This window comes from Dermacentor albipictus, chromosome 10 (assembly GCF_038994185.2).
Source record: "Dermacentor albipictus isolate Rhodes 1998 colony chromosome 10, USDA_Dalb.pri_finalv2, whole genome shotgun sequence".
Classification (NCBI taxonomy): domain Eukaryota; kingdom Metazoa; phylum Arthropoda; class Arachnida; order Ixodida; family Ixodidae; genus Dermacentor; species Dermacentor albipictus.
The window spans coordinates 66,383,107-66,402,735 of record NC_091830.1 but is presented as its reverse complement, the minus strand read 5'-3'; the positions used below and the strand labels follow the sequence as shown (position 1 = coordinate 66,402,735).

At 45.8% G+C, this 19,629-nt stretch overlaps 1 protein-coding gene across 2 annotated transcripts in view; it reads left to right on the top strand.

Moving 5' to 3' along the window:
* LOC135898590 (uncharacterized) overlaps positions 1-19,629 on the top strand; it is a 29,700-nt gene that overhangs the window by 7,777 nt on the left and 2,294 nt on the right. For both annotated transcript variants that reach the window (XM_065427640.2, XM_070526924.1), the window contains 5 exons: positions 742-857; positions 2,770-2,823; positions 4,785-4,913; positions 6,992-7,210; positions 9,660-9,957. In XM_065427640.2, coding sequence (XP_065283712.2) covers positions 742-857; positions 2,770-2,823; positions 4,785-4,913; positions 6,992-7,210; positions 9,660-9,957 — 816 coding nt within the window. The remainder of the gene's footprint in view (positions 1-741; positions 858-2,769; positions 2,824-4,784; positions 4,914-6,991; positions 7,211-9,659; positions 9,958-19,629) is intronic.

Below are 19,629 nucleotides of genomic sequence, written 5' to 3'. Positions count from 1 at the left end.
TTTTATTATATTACGGGACTTTGTCGGAACAGTCAGTAAGTGCGCAACTACACGGTTCGACATGGGGCGACGTCACGTAGACGCAATAACGGTAGGTAGACGTAATGCGGACAGTTGGTGAAGTAAAGGGGAAGTAGAAGAATGCTTCATTTACCCTCAGAGGGTCCCATGTACAGGCAGTCAAATTGTTCTTGTCAGTTTTTCATCCTTAATTCTTTTGTGTTCATCCAGTGGAAGTGTAAAAAAGAAGTAACAGGTGTGCACATTCCTAGTAAAGGTCACACGTAGTTTGCCGAATATATTTTCTATGTGTAACATGTTCCACCCAGAGTCACGCCATCTCTGTCACAAGTTCTCAACTCCACTATCAGCTAGAGGCACGTTGCCGTGTAATCAATTTTTTTAGATTTCCCTTACTCCTAAAGTTACAACTAATAAAATACGTTCCATCACAAGTAAAGATTCCTTCGCTTTGCCTTCTAGTGTTTTTTTTTTGTTAGCACGGAAGCTTTGGATTACTTACTATTTGTCGAATACACATAGCTCCCCTAAACGGCAAAACGGACTAAGATGGACGTTTCATTGAGAATTGAGTGAAAATAATTTTGGATTACGAGCTTAGTTGCATTGATAGCTCTGATAAAAGTGCGCAAACGATTGAATGCATTAGTACAAAATATTTCATGACAGTAGAATCTTAGGAGCCTCGTCATTTATTTTTTGTTCCTGCACTGTGTACAGACGGCGTGACACGGACCAGCTCATATTCCACGAAACCAAAGGCGACGTTCTGTTTGCCTGCATTGTGCCCGTTATACTCGGCTTCCTCGGCTTAGCGCTCATCTTCGTCATCAGCCGTAAGTGCGAATTATAATTATCCTCACCGCACAGGAATCAGTACGTTTGTTACTTCTTTCGCGGCGTTAGGTAGTTTTTTTTTATTTCGTTCGTGTTCAAGGAGATGTTGGTTGGCCAATAATAGACGGTTCCGGCTTCTCCTATCTCGCCACCACACTTCCAAAACCTGCTTGCATGCCATGTCGCCACTTCCCGGATAATGCTCACATTCACTTGCACCCAACCATCCGCCTGCTTCATGAATAGCTGGCGGGCTCCCGCCACCCGGCCCCCCACCCACTGCCACCCTATCCTCGGATTATGCACAAGTCATGATTGAGCCGATCCCAAAGATCGCCTTAGCAGAAAACTGGAACTGAAGTGAGCAAAGCGACATAAGGTTTTTTTTTCGGTATTCTCTGCTAGATATGCCTTAAACTAGCCACCGTGAAGGCTTAGTGGCTATGGCATTGGGCTGCTAAGCACGAGGTAGCGAGTTCGAATCCCAGCCACTGACCACCCATTTCGACTGGGGAAAGAACGCTCGTTTACTTTGATTGAGTTACACGTTAAAAAAAATACATGTGGTCAAATTTACTCCGGAGTACCCTATTACGTGGTGCCTCATACCGAGGTCATGGTTCAGGCACGTAAAGCACCGCAATTAATTAATATAGTTCACAGGACGTAAACGTTTCCATCAAACGGAGGAAATAATGCAGTGACAAAACTTCAAAAATTCACATGTGAAAACCAAATTCGCAAAAAATATCATCCTAAGCCGTTCACAAAATACAAATATTTATGAAAAAGTACAAATCGCGTCCCTCGTTGATAGGAAACATAACACTCTTGAATACGCACACGAGAGCACCTTAACGAAATGAGTCGTGAAAACACGAACATGTGCAAATCTAAAAAATAGAAATATCTTCCGGAAAAACAGTACCGTTAGCACGGTTACTATAAGAAGTTTTAATATTTTAGGTAATCCCGGTGCTCCAAGAAACTGTACTAAGGCACGTGCTGCACTGTGTTTCAATTTCTGTAAGAGCCACGTGCCCAATACTTTATGTAATACTATAGCGTACCTTTCTGACAGCAAATTAGTATAACAAGTATCAGTAATGATGGCAGTGTGCTCGCACTCCATATGTTAGATATTTTAAGCTTCCGTAGTATATCAAATGATTTTCTTTACGAGAATACGCATACGACGATTCAAATATCGTTCATTTGGAGCAAATAAACTTGCAGCTGCGACTTTAAATGTTGGCTACCGAACTGCAGTCAAGCATCAGCTGAAACCGTCGGACTTGAGAAGCCCATGAATACACGCAAAATCGCCGCGCGACTGTCCCCTCGAGGCATTCTGCCTGCGGTCGCGGACTTTATTTCACGCTCAGAAAAGCACCTTTATGTAGCACGTATTGAGCAACGTAAAGCAGTATCGGGGAGTTTTTCATGTTGCCTTACATTTTTCCCAGTGACACTTTCTATCTAATTATAATATTTCAGAAGCTGATCAAATAATTACCACTAATTGTGCAATTACGCAGAATGAAGAAATTGACGAGTATCTCCAAGCGACGGCAAACAACATTAACTTTGTTCTCTCCAGCTACGTGGCAGTTGCATATTTTTAAATCTTGGTGCGTGATGGTTGGGGCGCCCTGTACGTTTTACTTTACGTAATGAATCGTTGCCATGCGCAGCTATTTGTCGCGTGGAAAACTCGAATAATGAACAAGAAGGGCCTCTGAAGCCTTGACATGGGTTGCACCTATGAGATTAGGAAATATTACTGATCATTTCAATTGCGCAGGCTTTCTGTACCATTAGAAATAGGACAAAAAGTCATATTTGCCTATACTGCATGGAGTAGACTTTTTTCAGTAACTACGATTCAATCTTGATCGTGTTCTTTTACAGGTCACGGAGGTAAAACCGAGGCTGCAGGTGAGCTCTGCAAGAACGGGAACTGCTGTAAGTTAAAGTTAAATTTTTCTATATTTTGCATATATATATATATGCAACGACGTTATTGCGCTTAAAACAGCATAGGCACTCTCGGGAATACAGCCTCTGTTTGTTGCGCCTCTAGCATCACTGACAGAGCGCATTGCTCTAAGCCGGAGCTGTCGGAGATCCGTATATCCATGGCGGCTAAGAGCTGCGCCGAGTTCACTAGAAAGTATACGTCATTGCGTACTGCCACACTTCAGCGGCAATAAAAAGAGCCTAAACCACACCCAGTCGCCGTCTTTGCGATTATGTTTATACCTTCTACAAATTCAGGTACCAGTAGCCACCAGAGAGAGGAACGGGCTCTTACGGCCTCAGATCGGCTGTTTACTAAATGTATGAAGCAATATTGACTCAATTTAAAGATATAGCTAAATAATTAGTTTTTAAATATTTATTAATAAATTACTAATTATCGGTGCCTGCAAATCGCATTTGACAGCCATTAGGGGCGACAGTTCCTAGCGAATAAAGGACATTGGGAGACCGAATAATAAATGCCGAGCAAACAGGCACTTCTGAAAGAAGTCCCCAAGCCTATCGTCATGTTTTACGTGAATCTGCAACGGGTCGTCGAAAAGGACGAATTTTCCAAATGCACAGTTCTACTTGCATCAAATACAGCTATGGTTATAGAAGAGTGTCATCACATTTTCTATAGCGGCACAACAAGTTTTTATTTATTTATTTTTTGCATGTGTTGTTCACAATAATGTCCTAAAGGCAGGTGTTAGGCTGCTGAGTACGAGGTCGCGGGATTGAATTCCGGCCACGACGGCCGCATTTCGATGGCGGTGAAATGCGAAAACACCAACGTACTTAGGCTTAGGTGCACTATAAAGAACGCCAGGTGGTCGAAATTTCTGGACTCCTCTACTACGGAGTGTCTCATAATCAGAAAGTAGTTTTGGCACGTGAAACCACATAATTTGGTTTTTTTCCCTAAAGGCAGATTCAGATTACCGCGTTAACTCGGATTGCTGTTGCTCTCTTGTGCAACACGCTTAAACAATTACACTTCTATTAATTTTCCGCGAGTTTCCTCAAATTTCCAGAGCTTAGAAGCATAGCAAATAAACTGTGGATCATTTTTTACCGCGGAAGGGTAGACGCTAGAAATTTCTTTTTTTACCTAAATGTTTCCAAACTTTGTGCGAGAAACTGCTTTTATACTTTCCACGTTTAATAATTGTGAGCTCAAAAATACGTTGCAAATAACACGCTTTCCTAAACAATAAAAAACCGTTCAATGAAGCTGGTCCCAAACGATTGTCCGCTGCGAAACTGGATCCTAATTTCTTACTTTGGTGCAAAGCGTCCTCTGGCTTTATTGAACGTGGTCCTATTTCGAGAATCTTTTCGGTTTTGGACCCTGCTATGAATGCAGCTGGTAAATGTCTTATCAACTACACGCTTTATGTAATACTGTCTGGTAGTGCACCTTCTCTGTCAGACAAATAAATCTAAAACGTGTTTATCCCAAAAGTGTTAAGTACTCATATAAATGATTAGGACTGGCTAATGCCATCACAAAATAGGGAAATGTACCTTTTTAAATTGATCAGATACAATAACACTGAAGCGTTCTTCGACGAAGGATTGAAGAAGCGTTTACTGCGAAGCCATCATCTAAATATTCGTTAATAAAGCTAGCCTTCGACTTACGTACTACGTCACTCTTTCACAACTGCTGCCTGCAGCAGGAACGCCATTAGCATGCGCAAAAGTTCCAAGGAATTTGCTCTCATGAACATAAATTTATCGTGCACGTTGAGCCTATAAAATGGCAGCAGTGCCATTATTATGCAAAGAAGCAGCAGCCATGGGGCCGGGTTGCACACCGCACTGGGATAACTACAGTGCACACAGTTCACCGCGTGCACAACCCAGCGCCCTCAACAATCGCACCCGGCATTTCGCAGTGCCCGACCGGAAGTTCCTGATATGCCGAATGCGCAGCAAGGATCTGTGGGAGGACGTGGTCTCTCCCGCAGCCCAGCTCTGCACGCATCTAGTACTGACGCTCTGGGGAGACGACTTTGACGAGCGCGGTGAGGTTGACTGTACCACTTGAACGGCTCGTACTTGCTTCGGCCCCCTAATGTTGCCAATTTTTTTCGCAATGAATTCGAACAAAGATGGGAGATGGTGTACAGAGTTGTACGATTGGCTAAGGTGACATAATATTGAAAGATCTATTGAATTCATTATTATGGAATATTGAATAGGCACTGCAGCATTGTCTGGAGATGGTAGTGGCGGGATCATTGTGAACGAATATACCGGATAAACATTTTTTATATTTTGAGTACTCTCTCAAAGTACTACACGAATAACAATGGCAGACACGCAGTTTTGCAGGACGAAATCACTGCGTTGCGGCGAATTGTGCAGAAGCATTAGTCGACGCAACTAACAAAACACCTGGGAGCCTGATCTAAGTATGCCAGCGCCGATTCTTCGATGGCTTCAAACGCAAATTAGCTCAATCCACTGAGACTGAAACATTCATGGCCATTCCATAGAGCACCTTCTAAAGAGGCTTGTTGACCGCAAAATATGTCGTTGCACAAGTAGAAGTTCAGGAGCCGGCACAGGTCTTCTGTGTGGAATGCTGTAGGGAAAGGAAGTGCATCGTCGCTTTCGATTCTGCAGTATTGCGCAGCAAGTTCGACTGGGACACAAGTGAACATCTTACCTGGAATGAAGCCATTACGTTATCATCATTGGTGGTTGGATGCTTTAACGTTTGGACAATATGCTCTGAGTCCTTGTTAAACGTCCTAGTTCTTGCTACTATAGCACGAAGCTCGTTGGGAAGGTATCCGTACAGGTGCTGAAGCGGTGAACGCGTAATATGCGCGGTAGAACGCAGCGGTAACTGTGGCTTCTGCATTTTCGTCATACCCGACAGCGTGGAGGCAGAGTGGCTGCTAAAGAGGAGCATGTTCTTGCTGACAAGGAACAAAAGTGAAAACGCTTGTTGGTAATATCTGCAGCTCTGATTCTACGTTCCGGTAGGGGTGCCTGTTTATTTTACCATACGTCACAAACGTAGTAAATACTGTGATGCAACGCACATTGTTGAATTGGGCAATTTCCGTAAAACAGAGAATTACCACATGTAGGACGCGAAAAAGTTGAACATGGCATCGTGCGGACTGGCTGAGCATCACGAGAAGGCAGTCTGTATCATCAACTGGGGCTCAGGAGCTATGATCGCCTAGGAAAAGGCCCTATCCACACGCTTACTGCTTGCATCATTTAACATCAAGACAACACCACATGCAATAAATAGCACACGAGGAAACCTGCCGGATACTTACACAGAACACACGCTTATTGCGCCAACTTCCCAGCATACAAGCAACAATTGTACATTTTGGTTGTTATTGTAAACACCAATCCAGTGGGGGGCCTCGACACGTGATCGTTTGCTCTTCTTCATTTTCCTGATTTTGGTGAGTGTTTATTCTTCCTTCAGTATGCCTCCACCTCGACCAGACGGTATCCTTTCGAACTCCCTAATACGTGTACTCAAATCTGCATACCATTTTTGATAATCTGAATAAAATTTCTGTTCTGATCTGTTCAATTTTCTTATGAGGAAAACTCCAGTTCGTTGTTTCAGTTTTAGCATACCTCGCTTCGTGCTCGCGTCTTCGAGTATTTCGACAATGAATGCAACGAAGGTGCCCACACGGTGTTCTGTATCACTGCGTATACCGTCCAAAAATTTTCAAATTACAGAACTTTGGGCATACTAGTTACAGTGCTGAACTGATGAATTCAGGGCCAGTAGCGAGAACATTACAGCATGCGCTACGAGAGTTGCACTTGAGAGAAAGTGTCAATAAATTAGGGAACAAAAAAAAAGAAAGTGGATGCAAGACAGACTACAGAGCCGATTCATGTTTTCCGTGCCATCTTCTTGCGTAGGATAGTTATTCAGTATAAAGTGCATCTAACTTGCTCAACATAGGGTAATTCGGAAATTCACAGCGTCTAACACGGGATCCTGTATGCGTCCATGTGTTATCGCATAATGCGGCAGATCTCAATGTCTGAGCCAGATTTTGCTACAAAACGAAAGCTACAATCATCCTCTCTGCTCCTCTGGTACTTCTAGACCGAAGCCAGCAGGCATTTTTCAAGTATGCACTCAACCGTACGCGGCTCTACCTGACAGTGCAACCTGAGGAGTGTCCCAGAACGAGCCTCACCGACCTCTCGACCCGGTTCATGTCCCTCCATCTCGACGGATTCGAATTCTACATGAAGGGAAACGAGAGCGCCGACGACGTGAAGGCGTGCTTCAATCTCATTGACCGATTTGTTTCTTGGAAAGGTTAGCTGAGCCGATTTTATAGACCCTAAAGTAGCGCGTATTTTTATTTTTTAGATGGCTCGTGGTTGTGTATTAGCTTTAGTTGTCTGAACTTGTGCAGAACGCTTTCGGACGTGGGCTCGTTGAAGGAGGGCTCATTGAGGGTGGTAGTTTTTTTGTCAGATAATACAAAGAATGCTGTTGATGTTGCGCAGGCAATCTAAATATCATTGCCACCCGTAAATCACAATTGCGGAGTCGTTACAGATGGGTATACATAAAATAGCCCACAATTAGATTGACTGAAAGCTCTATATATTCGCAGAGACCTCACATGACTTTGAAGGCTTGTTCATTTCAAGTTTCAAGTTTCAAGTTTCAAGTTTATTCATCAATGTCAGATTTACAAGAATTGTATGCAAAATGAGCACTACACAGGGAGTCTAAAAGTTACAAACTGTCAGGGGGACTCCCATACATGAAAAAATAAAAAAAGACAATACAGATCAAGCATTGGTTACGGTGGCATTACAGACTAAATAAGAAACAGCGCGAAAAAAGAAGAACTCAAAACTCTTTAGTAAGGCAAAAAATTGCGAAGAAGACTTCTGTAGTGAATAAGCAATGCAAATGTAAAATACAATAAAAATATGAGTAATAAACGTGTAGTACAATAGCTAAGTCAATTATGATTACAATCACAAAGGCAGTGGTTAGGATGAAGAGAGTTGCTGCATAAAGTATTTCTTAACCTGATTCTTGAATATATGCTCTGTGGGGGATGATTTTATGGTATGTGGAATAGAATTCCATAGTTTTATTCCCGCAAATGTGGTAGTGAACTTACGATAGTTTGTGCGCACTTTAAGCAAAAGACGATTATCGAGTTCAGAGAACCTAGTAGTGTTAGTATTTACAAAAGTTTCAATAACAAAGCCATCAATGTGTGCAATATTACGAAATAACTTATAGATCACGATTGTTAACTTTAACTGAAAGAGCTGATGAAGAGAATGAATGTTTAAACTGCAATAAAGTGGCGTTGCATTCGATAGGAAATGGCTGAAAGTCATGAGGCGAATCGCCTGATTCTGCATGCGTTGAAGTTGGCTGAGGTGTTTCCCCAGGCTGATATGCAGTAAGATAAATGGCTGTGAATGTGTGCATGATAAAGGGAATGGATAATGTGTGGCTGAAAGTACGAGCGGATTTTGATTATGGCGCGTATTCCAAACGATATCTTACGGACAAGTGACTGCGCATGAAGATTGAATTTCAGATGCCTGTCTAAAACTACGCCAAGAAACTTAGTGCTAACAGTTATTGGTATTAAGTTGTTTTCAAGACGCACCGATATAGAGTTCGAAATTAGTGTCGGGAAGGAATGAAAAACCATAAAAACTGTTTTTAGAGGATTGATGCACAACATGTTCTTTTGACACCAGGAAGTTATGTTATGCAGATCAACGTTAACATTTTGCTGTAGCTCGTCGACATCGTTAGCACAAGTAAAAATAGTGGTGTCGTCTGCATATAATATACAGTCCGTAGTTGTTAGAACATTAGGTAGGTCATTGATAAATAGCAGAAACAGCAGCGGGCCAAGGATCGAGCCCTGAGGAACGCCTTCATATATGTTCTTAGCAGATGAGAGTTTGCCGTCAATCTGAACAATTTCGCAACGTTCTCATGCCAAATCTGTGCTTATTTTCAATATATCCAGTTTTTCTGTCTCAATGGATGCATCTTTCAATCAAAGAACGACATCAAAGCACAAATAAATTTGTGCGACACAAAGAAAATGTATAAGAACCCCGGAAAGGATCTATGATGATCTGTCACTTAAGGCGAGAAGGACCATTGGCTTATCGTCGTTCATTGCCGCGACCTAGCAATGCTTCACCGAGTAGCCGAAAGCTATTGCTCGATAAATTAAATGAGCATCATTTCATTGTAATTCTGCCACTATATATATTATGTGCCTGAATGTACATTCTTCTGAATCATTCTATATTTTGCTACAGCTCTCGAACTTGAGTGTGCCAGCGTCTGACCGTAGTCATAGGATACATTCATAGTACTAGCACACGCTTTTTCAATGTATTCATAAGCTGATGCATGCGACATGCCAGTTGATACACAGGCAGAATCCTCCTCCTCTTTGATATTGCACCCTCATGATATGAGTTTGCCATTCATACTGTGCTGATATACAGGTACCCTTTATTCCTTTGGTTTTCGCAGTATGGTTGGCATATCAATGTTCATCATAGCGGCGGTTGCAAATTGTGATCGTTACTTCTTTCGCGCTAGTTTTGGTGGCAGGTTTTCGAGCAGCGCTCTTATTTCGCGCAGTGCTGTCGTCATTGCTACTAGGCTGGCGCGCATTGCCATCATTACAAGTATTTTTTTTCTAGTCATGGCTAGTGCTGGCCCAGTGATACCAGAGCTACGCTCCCTGCACATGCAGGCCCCAGCGCTGCCATCCTGCGTAGCGGCCCTTACGGGACTCTGGTGAAACCCAATGTGCTCGCCAACGTGTACCAACTGCACACCCCAGTCAACAACTCCGGCCAAATACCCAACGCCATCTTTGTCAATAACTTAAATTATACAGATTCGAGCCACGCAGCAGTCCGCACAGTTCGCATAAATGAATTGCTTATCCGCGCGCAGAAGGAAAGGGCCACCAGCATCACCGAGGGAGCCCCCAACACTACAAACATCTGCTACAGCTTGAGCTTCATGGGGATTCGCATGGACACGCGGTGAGTATGTGAGCCAGAGTACGCTGCCCCTTTAGCGGCCTGTACCTTAGCAATCTTTCGTAAAAGACCAGAAGCTTTATTATTACTGCGATTAGCATCTTCAGGGTACTTAAACGAAGTTCCTGGGGGGCTGTGTGTTTGTCTTTATATCTAGCCATCTCTCTACCTAGTTGTGCGTTTTCCGAACTTGGATCACGGGTGGCTGGTCCATGGGCTCTTGGATAGCGCATATTAGTAGAATAGTTTATCACATTAAATGGCCTCTTTTAATTTTTTTTATTCGGCAAACCCACTAGTACGAAATGTGTATGTTCTGAGATGTTTCGAAAGTTATAGCCTGAAAAATCGAAACATTCAACAAAAAAGCAGTGCCAGTAAGTACCCCTCAATGGAAAAGCGCTTGATTTTCATTCACTTCGTTAATTTTATTATACTTTTATACTTGGCCTCATACATGTGCCTCTTGGAAACAAACGGTATAAAATCCATGAATAAATTTACATATGTACCACAGTTCTTTGTGCTTGCCCCTGTTCTCTGTATTCAAATGCAGTTCGTATTCTTAGTAATCATCACGCACTTTCGCGGGGATAATTATCTATCTATCTATCTATCTATCTATCTATCTATCTATCTATCTATCTATCTATCTATCTATCTATCTATCTATCTATCTATCTATCTATCTATCTATCTATCTATCTATCTATCTATCTATCTATCTATCTATCTATCTATCTATCTATCTATCTATCTATCTATCTATCTATCTATCTATCTATCTATCTATCTATCTATCTATCTATCTATCTATCTATCTATCTATCTATCTATCTATGAAGCTCACCCGGCGGCTGAGCTCAGGTAACCGGGTTTGGATGAAACCATCGGACTAACTTGGGTCACTTAGGATATCGCAATGTGTACAAATGCGCCTTTCGACGAACCCATTTTCTTGCCAACATGAGTCACGGTTGACGCGGGACTGGGGAAGTACTGCCGTTCTAAGAAACACTCTGACGCCGAATTGGACTACTGCGTTTGTGCCACTCGGGTCTGTGCTAGCTTCCAAGGAACCTCTTTGATGCCAAATTGGATCACTGGGTGGGTATTGTTAGATATGGAGCTGTTTCCTGCGATTACTTCGAGTTCCCCAGACCACATCGGATTGCAGCACAGCTAATTGAGGAATGCAGAAGCAGGAAAGCGCATTCCAGAGGAGACACGTGCAAACAAGTTTGCGGCCCCCAGGTCGTGTGCCGCCGGGATTAGAAGGGGCCCTGGGACCATGGAGCTCAATCGTCCCCCTTCGCCTTTGAAGAAGGCATTTGCCACCGCTGCGGAGCCGAGTCACCGGGAGCAGGTGGGCCCTTGTACAATGGAGCATGAGCGCCCCCCCTCCTTCTCCACCTTAGAAGTGGATTGCAATTCTGCGAGGCAAGAGCGCAGTACCGGGAACAAGTGATCAAGAGTGGAGGACCAGGCGCTGACTCTCTTCGCCGGGTATGACGCCATCGCACGGGCGCCTACCATTGGCGGAAAGTGGCGTCATCGGAGCGGACTCTCCTATTGGTCGAACATGACGTGACTTCCAGTGCTCGAAGGGTTTATAAGAAGCCTTCCAGAGAGACCTGAGCATTCTGGGACATGCCCCGATTCCCTGATTCACCTCTCTCGAACTTCTTGCCCCGGGCCGCAGCATCCGAGTTGCTGCCGGCCCGTAATGACAGTACGACTGTTCATTGACGTCTCACCTCTCTGTATATAATGTAGAATAAACCCTCCCAAGTTTTGGCTTTCATCCCGGAGTCCGTCCTTCAACCCCTACATCTGGTAGGCAGCGGTAGGATCGCCTCCGAATGCATCAGCTGGTGGCAGCGCTACGGATAAACCTTCGTCGAGAGAGATCCTAAGGAACCGGGAAGAGCGAAGAAGAGAGAGCCTTCGTCGAAAGAGGTCCGAAGAAACTGGGAGTAGCGAAGAAGGAGCGAGCCTTCGACCCAGGGAGACCGGAGGAACCGGGAACAGCGGACAAATGAACCGGATGGCAGGGTGCTGCAACCGTAAGTGAGCGCATGGTTTTTTTCCTTTTGATTCGCCAGACTCAAGTGTTGTGTGTTGATTTTGATAGTTCTGGGAATCGGGAGTTTGTTGCATTGTGTATTTGCACAAATTAATTAAGGAAAACAGTTTTAACCACCTGTCGGGGCAGCTGCCATGGATCTTAGAAGGTTGACGAGGTTAGACTTGTTGTTGGTGTGCGACGATTTGGGAGTTGAGGCGGACGAACGGATGGAAACGCCAGCTATCATAAAGGCGATTCAAGATAGTGGCAATGATGATGAAAGCATTAAGCTTGCTTGGGAGGTGATACAGGAGCCACGGCAGCGTGGGCGTCGTGTACGTGTGCGAGAGCGTCGTGAACTTAAGAGTGCGAGTAAGCGTGAAGAGCGCGAGAATGAACGGAAGCAGGAGCTTCAAGAACTTACTCTTAGGTATGAGCGTCACGAACGTGAGAAAAAACGCGAACATGAGCGTGAGCAGAAGTATGAGAGAGAGAAGGCAGCACTGATCAAAGAGATACAGCATTGTGATCAATTATTGGCACAGAGACAACGGCTGTCTGAGAATTCTGTAGGAAATACAGAGCGAAAGAATGAGGAAGCATCTAGCAGATTTTCGCCAGAAGCCGACGAAAAGAGTAGTGCCTGTGAAATTGGCTGCAGATTCATAAGTGAAGGGAAAAGGCTAGCTGCTAACGATGCCTTAGTGGCAACAGAGGCCGGTAAAGGCCGCAAGGAGAGCGACGAGGTGCTGTGCCAACAGATGACTGTAGAGACAGCTAGGCCAGCTGCGAACAAATTGGCACAGTTACCGAGTGTGTGCGTCGCTGGTAATGTTAGCGAGGTTGCTAGCGAAGAGAAGGGTACTTCTGACCCGACAGAAGCGAGCACCCATGTCAGGTCAGATCTGCGTGCAGAAGTGAAGTGCGAGCTGAGCGATGCAGTTGAGGGTAATTCTCAGGATTGCGAGCTGTGTAGCTCAAGAGAATACAACTGCGTTGTTCAGGGATCGGTGCGGCTCTCCGCCAGTCTAGATAGCCTAGATAGGGATGATTTAGTTAATAATCATTCGGACTGTGCGCGTGAGACAGCGATCGAAACCGACGGGCTGTGTGCCGATGCACAGCGTGAGCTGGGCGATGTAGTAGAGGGCAGTTCGGAAGAGTGCGAGTTGTCTAACTCGAGTAAAGCCTGCTGCATTGTTCCAGAGTCGGTTGAGCTATCCGCCAGTCGAGGCAGAGAGAGTGTTGATTTAAGTGAGAATCACTCAGACTGTGCGGGTAAGAGACCGATCCGGGCCGACGAAATGTGTACCGGCCAGCACGAGGCACGAGGCGACATGAAAGCGAGTGCAAAGAGAAAGCGCCGTAAAAAGAAGCGCGGTAAAGACCGAAAGACGGTAACTAATGTCGCGCCGCCAAAGATGGCGAGAAACCCAAAAGGGCAGGGCGCGAGGAAGAAGGTGCGGTCGTCTAGGACGATGTTGACGCATCCAGAACGTTCGAGCCACAGGTCAAAAGGGGACCGCGAAGAATGTTCTGCACGGACGCGGACAAAGGGCACGAGGCTGTTAAACTCCTCGTCGTTCCGTAGTTCTTTTCATAACTCAGCGTGCAGTTCGAAGAAACGCAAGGTGGCAGGACGAGACCAGGTGGGGAGTAGCGACGCGGTCAATCGAGTTCGTGTTGAAAGCGGGGCGCCAGGACGCAAATTGGCAGGAGACCATAACGTCTTGGGGGAGCTGATAGTGAATCAGCCCTTTTGTGTTTCCTCGGGAGCCAGAGTAGTTTTCAAGCCGCGACCCGCTCGGGGACGCCTCAGAGTATGAGTCAGTCAAAAACGTTTGAAACGGGAGGCCAAGAGCCCTTCCGTAGAAATGAAATGTGTTGTTTTTATTTTTGAGCATCGGAAAATTTCGCGATTTGAGACTAGGGTTTCTTTCAATATGTAAAGGTATGAGCTTTGTTTGTATTTTCGTTCGAGAAGCTCGAGATTTGAAAGACGCGTTTTAAGTAAACATGTAGTCTCGCGAGATGCTCATTAATAAGTAGATGGGCTTTTTTTTTGTGTGTGAGTAACCTGAGGGTCAAGGTTATTGTTGAGAGGCCTATCGTAACGCGCGTGTGTTTTATTTAACCTTCTTTCTTTTTAAGTGCTGAATTTTCTAAGGTTAAGCGCGTAAATTTTCAGTGAGTGCGTGATTTGCACGGAGAAGCGTTCTTAGTTCCATTAGCGCGTGTCCTGTGTGGACGGAAGGAAGCAGACTTTATGACTGGGTTGCTAGTGTGTGTGGAGGGCAGCCGTATTCTGACTTCTTTAGTGAGCGTGCGTGCAAAGAGTTAGTAGAAGACGCATTATTTTAAGGGTTCTGCGGAGTGTGTAAGTCCCGCAAGTGTAATTGTTCGTTTACGTCAAGTGTCCTGTAGAACTTTCAGGGAAGAAACGTGAGTAAGCGTAAATCAAAAGTTTGCCTATAACGCAAGTACGCGTTCTGTTTAGTGACCACAAGGCTAGTGCGCTTGTGATTACGTGCTTGTGAGGTTGACCAGATTGTTCAGTGGCACCAATACGTGCGATAAGTACGCCACTGCGATAGATTGGAAACATGCTGTTCGTGTAGTTAGGCCACTTAAGTTATGTTCGGCTGTTTTCATTTGTTGTTTGCATCGTCAACGACCCTTTTGTTTTGCAACAACAATAGTACTCTGGTCTTGTCGGCAATCGAGGAGAAATGGATAGCTGTTTGGTAGGGTGGTTGGAACTGTTTAGTCAAAATTGGGGAAATAAAAGATCGGGGTTGCTTTTGACTCAGTAATATGGCGAGTCAGGGGTGAAGAGCCTGCGCTTACGCGTGGTGCAGCGCTGTGTTGTTTGGTTTGTTTGACGTATGTTCTCCAGGGCCCAGGATCCCGAGGGTTGTCAAACGAGGCTCGACCCCAGTACCCTGCAGCTTCTTTCAGCGTTCCTCATGGCCAGCGAATTGAGTTCACCGGCCATTCAGAACAACCGGGGCGAGGACGAGCTGTTAGATATGGAGCTGTTTCCTGCGATTACTTCGAGTTCCCCAGAACACATCGGATTGCAGCACAGCTAATTGAGGAATGCAGAAGCAGGAAAGCGCATTCCAGAGGAGACACGTGCAAGCAAGTTTGCGGCCCCCAGGTCGTGTGCCGCCGGGATTAGAAGGGGCCCTGGGACCATGGAGCTCAATCGTCCCCCTTCGCCTTTGAAGAAGGCATTTGCCACCGCTGCGGAGCCGAGTCACCGAGAGCAGGTGGGCCCTTGTACAATGGAGCATGAGCGCCCCCCCTCCTTCTCCACCTTAGAAGTGGATTGCAATTCTGCGAGGCAAGAACGCAGTACCGGGAACAAGTGATCAAGAGTGGAGGACCAGGCGCTGACTCTCTTCGCCGGGTATGACGCCATCGCACGGGCGCCTGCCATTGGCGGAAAGTGGCGTCATCGGAGCGGACTCTCCTATTGGTCGAACATGACGTGACTTCCAGTGCTCGAAGGGTTTATAAGAAGCCTTCCAGAGAGACCTGAGCATTCTGGGACATGCCCTGATTCCCTGATTCACCTCTCTCAAACTTCTTGCCGCGGGCCGCAGCGTCCGAGTTGCTGCCGGCCCGTAATGACAGTACGACTGTTCATTGACGTCTCACCTCTCTGTATATAATGTAGAATAAATACTCCCAAGTTTGGGTTTTCATCCCGAAGTCCGTCCTTCAACCCCTACAGTCTGTGCCAGTATGTGTGTGCTCGCACATCTGCGAGCGTATTTGACGCCAACTTGGCTAACTAGGTATGTGCGACAGGCATTGTGCCGCTCACTAATGACGAAAACATCCCTTAAATTTCTCCGATGCTGAGCAGAATAAAACCGATATCATAAGGGTTCTTCAAAGACAGCAACCCAAAGCATTAGAAGACTGCGCCACAAATGATTGGGTACGTGCCAGTTTGAATGAACTCGTCTCTCGCCAGCACTTGAGCGAGTTGCGCCATGATTACACTGGTTCTGCAGCGCTGTTCAGTGAATCTCTTGCAAACTTGAGTCACTGACTATGTGTCACTGAGCGTGCGGCAAAGGAGGAAACAATTCTTCGCTTTCGCAGGCACCTGCGCCCCTCGCTTCTACTCTCTGAGGCCACGTCCAGACTTCAAGGCAGTGCCACCAGGTGGCGCAGTGTGTCCAGAAAGTGCGAGAGAGGGGCCCGTTTGCCGCATGACGTGTGCCTAAAGGTTCGCACGCACAGGCTCGTCATGCATTTTGATGGGCACACGCAAGCTTCGCGCCAGCTGCGCTAGATGGCGCCACGTATTCTCAGGGAAGCGCGAAAGAGGAGTCGTGCTGTAGGACACGCCTCGTACATAACTCATTTCCTACGGTTGGTTGTGTCGCTATATTGATTCCACGCTAACGCAGTGTTATCAACAATAGCGGTGAAATAGGTTCGGCCACATTTTTTTGTGTCACTGTAGAGTGGCAAATTCCGGTGGTACATACCTAATTTCCCAAGTTGATGTCAATGACATTCGTTGAGCAGTGCAAGCCTGCTGATACATACGCAGTGACCCAGGCTGGCATCCAAGAGGTTCACTAAAGACCAGCGGAGACCCTAGTGGAATATACTCAGTGCTCCATGTTAGCGTCAAATAGGTTCATGTCGAGAGCGTTAAATATGTACACATTGCCACATACGCTGTGACCCAGGTTTGTCCTGCGGTTGTCCCTCAGCGCAGCAGCACGATGCGCTAGCCACTTGATCATAGACGACCAAGTGACACAGGTGGACGAGAGAACACTTAGAGACATAACATGCATACATGTATGCATACATATCCTCCAGATAACGTGTGAAGTACTCTTAGGAATTACGATGCATAAAAGGACACGGCAAGAACTTTATTTGAGTCCTGAGGGACTCAAATTAAAAGGACCTGCATTAGAAGAGATCCTTTTAATTTATTCGCTGGGCGGAATCGAACCAGCGCCGAGCGCGGGTACTACAGCAGCACGGATACATGGCAGCATGTGCACAGGTCAGCAGCGTGCAACAGTATCGAGGTAACGGCAGAGAACCGCGACTACATTTCGACCAGCCGATTTCGCGATGGACAGTTTTGATAAGCCGAATGAGTCATTAGAAAAACTGAAATGTTAGCTGTGGTTGGAAGAATCGAACCCTCTGCACAGGTATTGCTCAAGAACAGCAGCCAGATGTTTCAGTAAGCTGCACCAGAAATCCACTGGGCCTATTCAGCTTTTCAATGAACGTCGTTCACACCAACGCCTTAATGAATTGCGTCATGAATACACTGCATATGTGCCGTTCTTCGATGAACTTGTCGGCAACTTGCATCACTGAGCATGTGTCTGTGGCTTTGCGACCAGAGAGGGAACTTCCAGCATTCGCACGCAACGGCGCGCCAAGCATGAAGGATGCCATGTGCGGCCTTTCGTGCATCGCTACCAGATGGTGCAGCGGATCCAGAGAGAACCGCAAGAGAGGAGCCCGGCGGCCGCATAATACGTTTCTCAGGGCCTCAACCAGTGCGCCATGCATTTCGGAGGCCACGCACAGGCTTCGCGGCGGCATCGCTGGATGGCGTATGAGCGCCCATAGGCACATGGGACGCAGAGTGTTCGCAAATGGGGGGCTAAAGTTGACAAGTATGTGCGCCTGAAAAGTGCGTTTCACCGTATTTCATCCCCCGCTGCAGTCTGCGTTCGCTCTTTCATCTTTCACTGTGCCCGTTTGCTCTGTTAAGACGAGAGACGCCCACACCACAGAAACGGGCGCCTTAGAGCTGCGCTCTAAGGAAGCCTGGCGCATGTGGCAAGCCAAAGCATGGCCTTCGAGATACCTGGAGGGCGCCGTCGCTGGAACATAGAGATAGCCCACCACGTATCATTGTGAAAATAATCCAACGCTTCATAAAACATATATTTCCTATCGCAGTCGGTGATCATTGTTTCCAACATATTTCTTTAGCACGACTACATCCTCAATGCAGATAAGGATATTGTGATGAAAAATATTCGCAGGCGTTTCCCGCGTACCACTGTATGATTGGAAACTCAGACTAATAAGCTTTCCATTGCACTAAAATATTGGGTACCATAAAAATTGGCTGCCAGTCCCTTTAAAGAGATGTATAGAAGGTTACTAAAATGAAAAGGATGTATAGTTTACCGAAGACTGATCCCTCAGGACATAAATAAAGTTCTTCATACCATTCCATATAGTTTACCTAATTAAATAAAGCAGGCCCGGCGACTATGTCACCACCCTGTTTCAGAGGAGATGCTGATAAGTCATCGAAGCCATAGACAGGATTAAGGCTGCAGTACACACGTCATCCATAAGACGTTTCCCCGGTGGCGATACGTTGTGCCGCTGTAATGCTTCTATGCTAAGCGCAGGATCGTCTGAAGGTATCGTGAGAAGTGTTCTGTGAAGCGTTTTTTTTTTCTGTGCAGAAACATCAAAGGTCACCTTTATACTAGCGCGACCTCTACGTCGACGTCTATCATTGTGCATCCGTCTGTAACCATTGTGTACTAATCGTCACAGCTTCTGGAAACGTGTAATCCAACAAATGCAAACACTATATGATATTACGGAATTAAGAGGGCAAGCTGGCCGAGTTGGTGATTGAACATGTTCCTATGGGTGGGCAGCGCAGCCCGGACGAAGGACGAGAGGAAGTACAGAAATGATCAACCAGTTCTTAGTCTGCGCTCGTGTTGTGTACTTCCTCTCGTCCTTCGTCCGGGTTGCGCTGCCCACCCATAGGAACATGATATTACAGTTGGGCTCTGTGTGGTAAAATCTCGCGAACCGAGGCAGTGTCGCAAGTGACCGCTTGAAAGTGGCAGGTTTGACTACACGCGAAGGAGGACACCATTAACGTTTGCTGTCGTAGCAAAAAGAGAAACAAAGCTACTGTCACCGATATAGACAAGAAGAAGCATGGATAGGGGGCTTGAAGTTGGAGGATCTGGGAAAAGAGTGACCGCGTCTCTCTGAGTATTGCAGCAAATGATATCTAAGCCGTAGATGGTGGCTACGTCAGCCCGCGATATAGAATTCAATGGTGCGTCATTCCAATGCCACAGTAGTTTGGCGTTGTGTATGTGTGGTACTCAGGCACAGCATAGCGGGGTTTTCTTTCCTTAATTAACGCAAGACTGCAATTCTATGACAATGCAAATATGTCATCCATGTATAAAACACTATTCTAATCTTGCATACTATTTTCAGCAATAAAAATATTTTTTCTGCAGTAACGCAACTTTTTCGACTGAGCAAGCGCACAAGTAGTGGCAATACCACAGAGTCTGCACGTGGCTCGTGTGCGAATATTTATTCACACAACATTGTCTGAATTGACATGGTGCGAGTTCGATTCCGTCCAATACCGGATACATTTTCGAGGATTTTGGGGTCATGGAAGAACAGCACGTACCCAGTGGCGCACACCAGTGACCAATATTGCCTTCAACGAGGCTCATAGAACAGTAGCACATATCCAGTAGCAAATAGCTAGCGACATAAGTGGGCGTGAAAGGCGTTGGAAATTTGGCAGGTACCTAGTGATC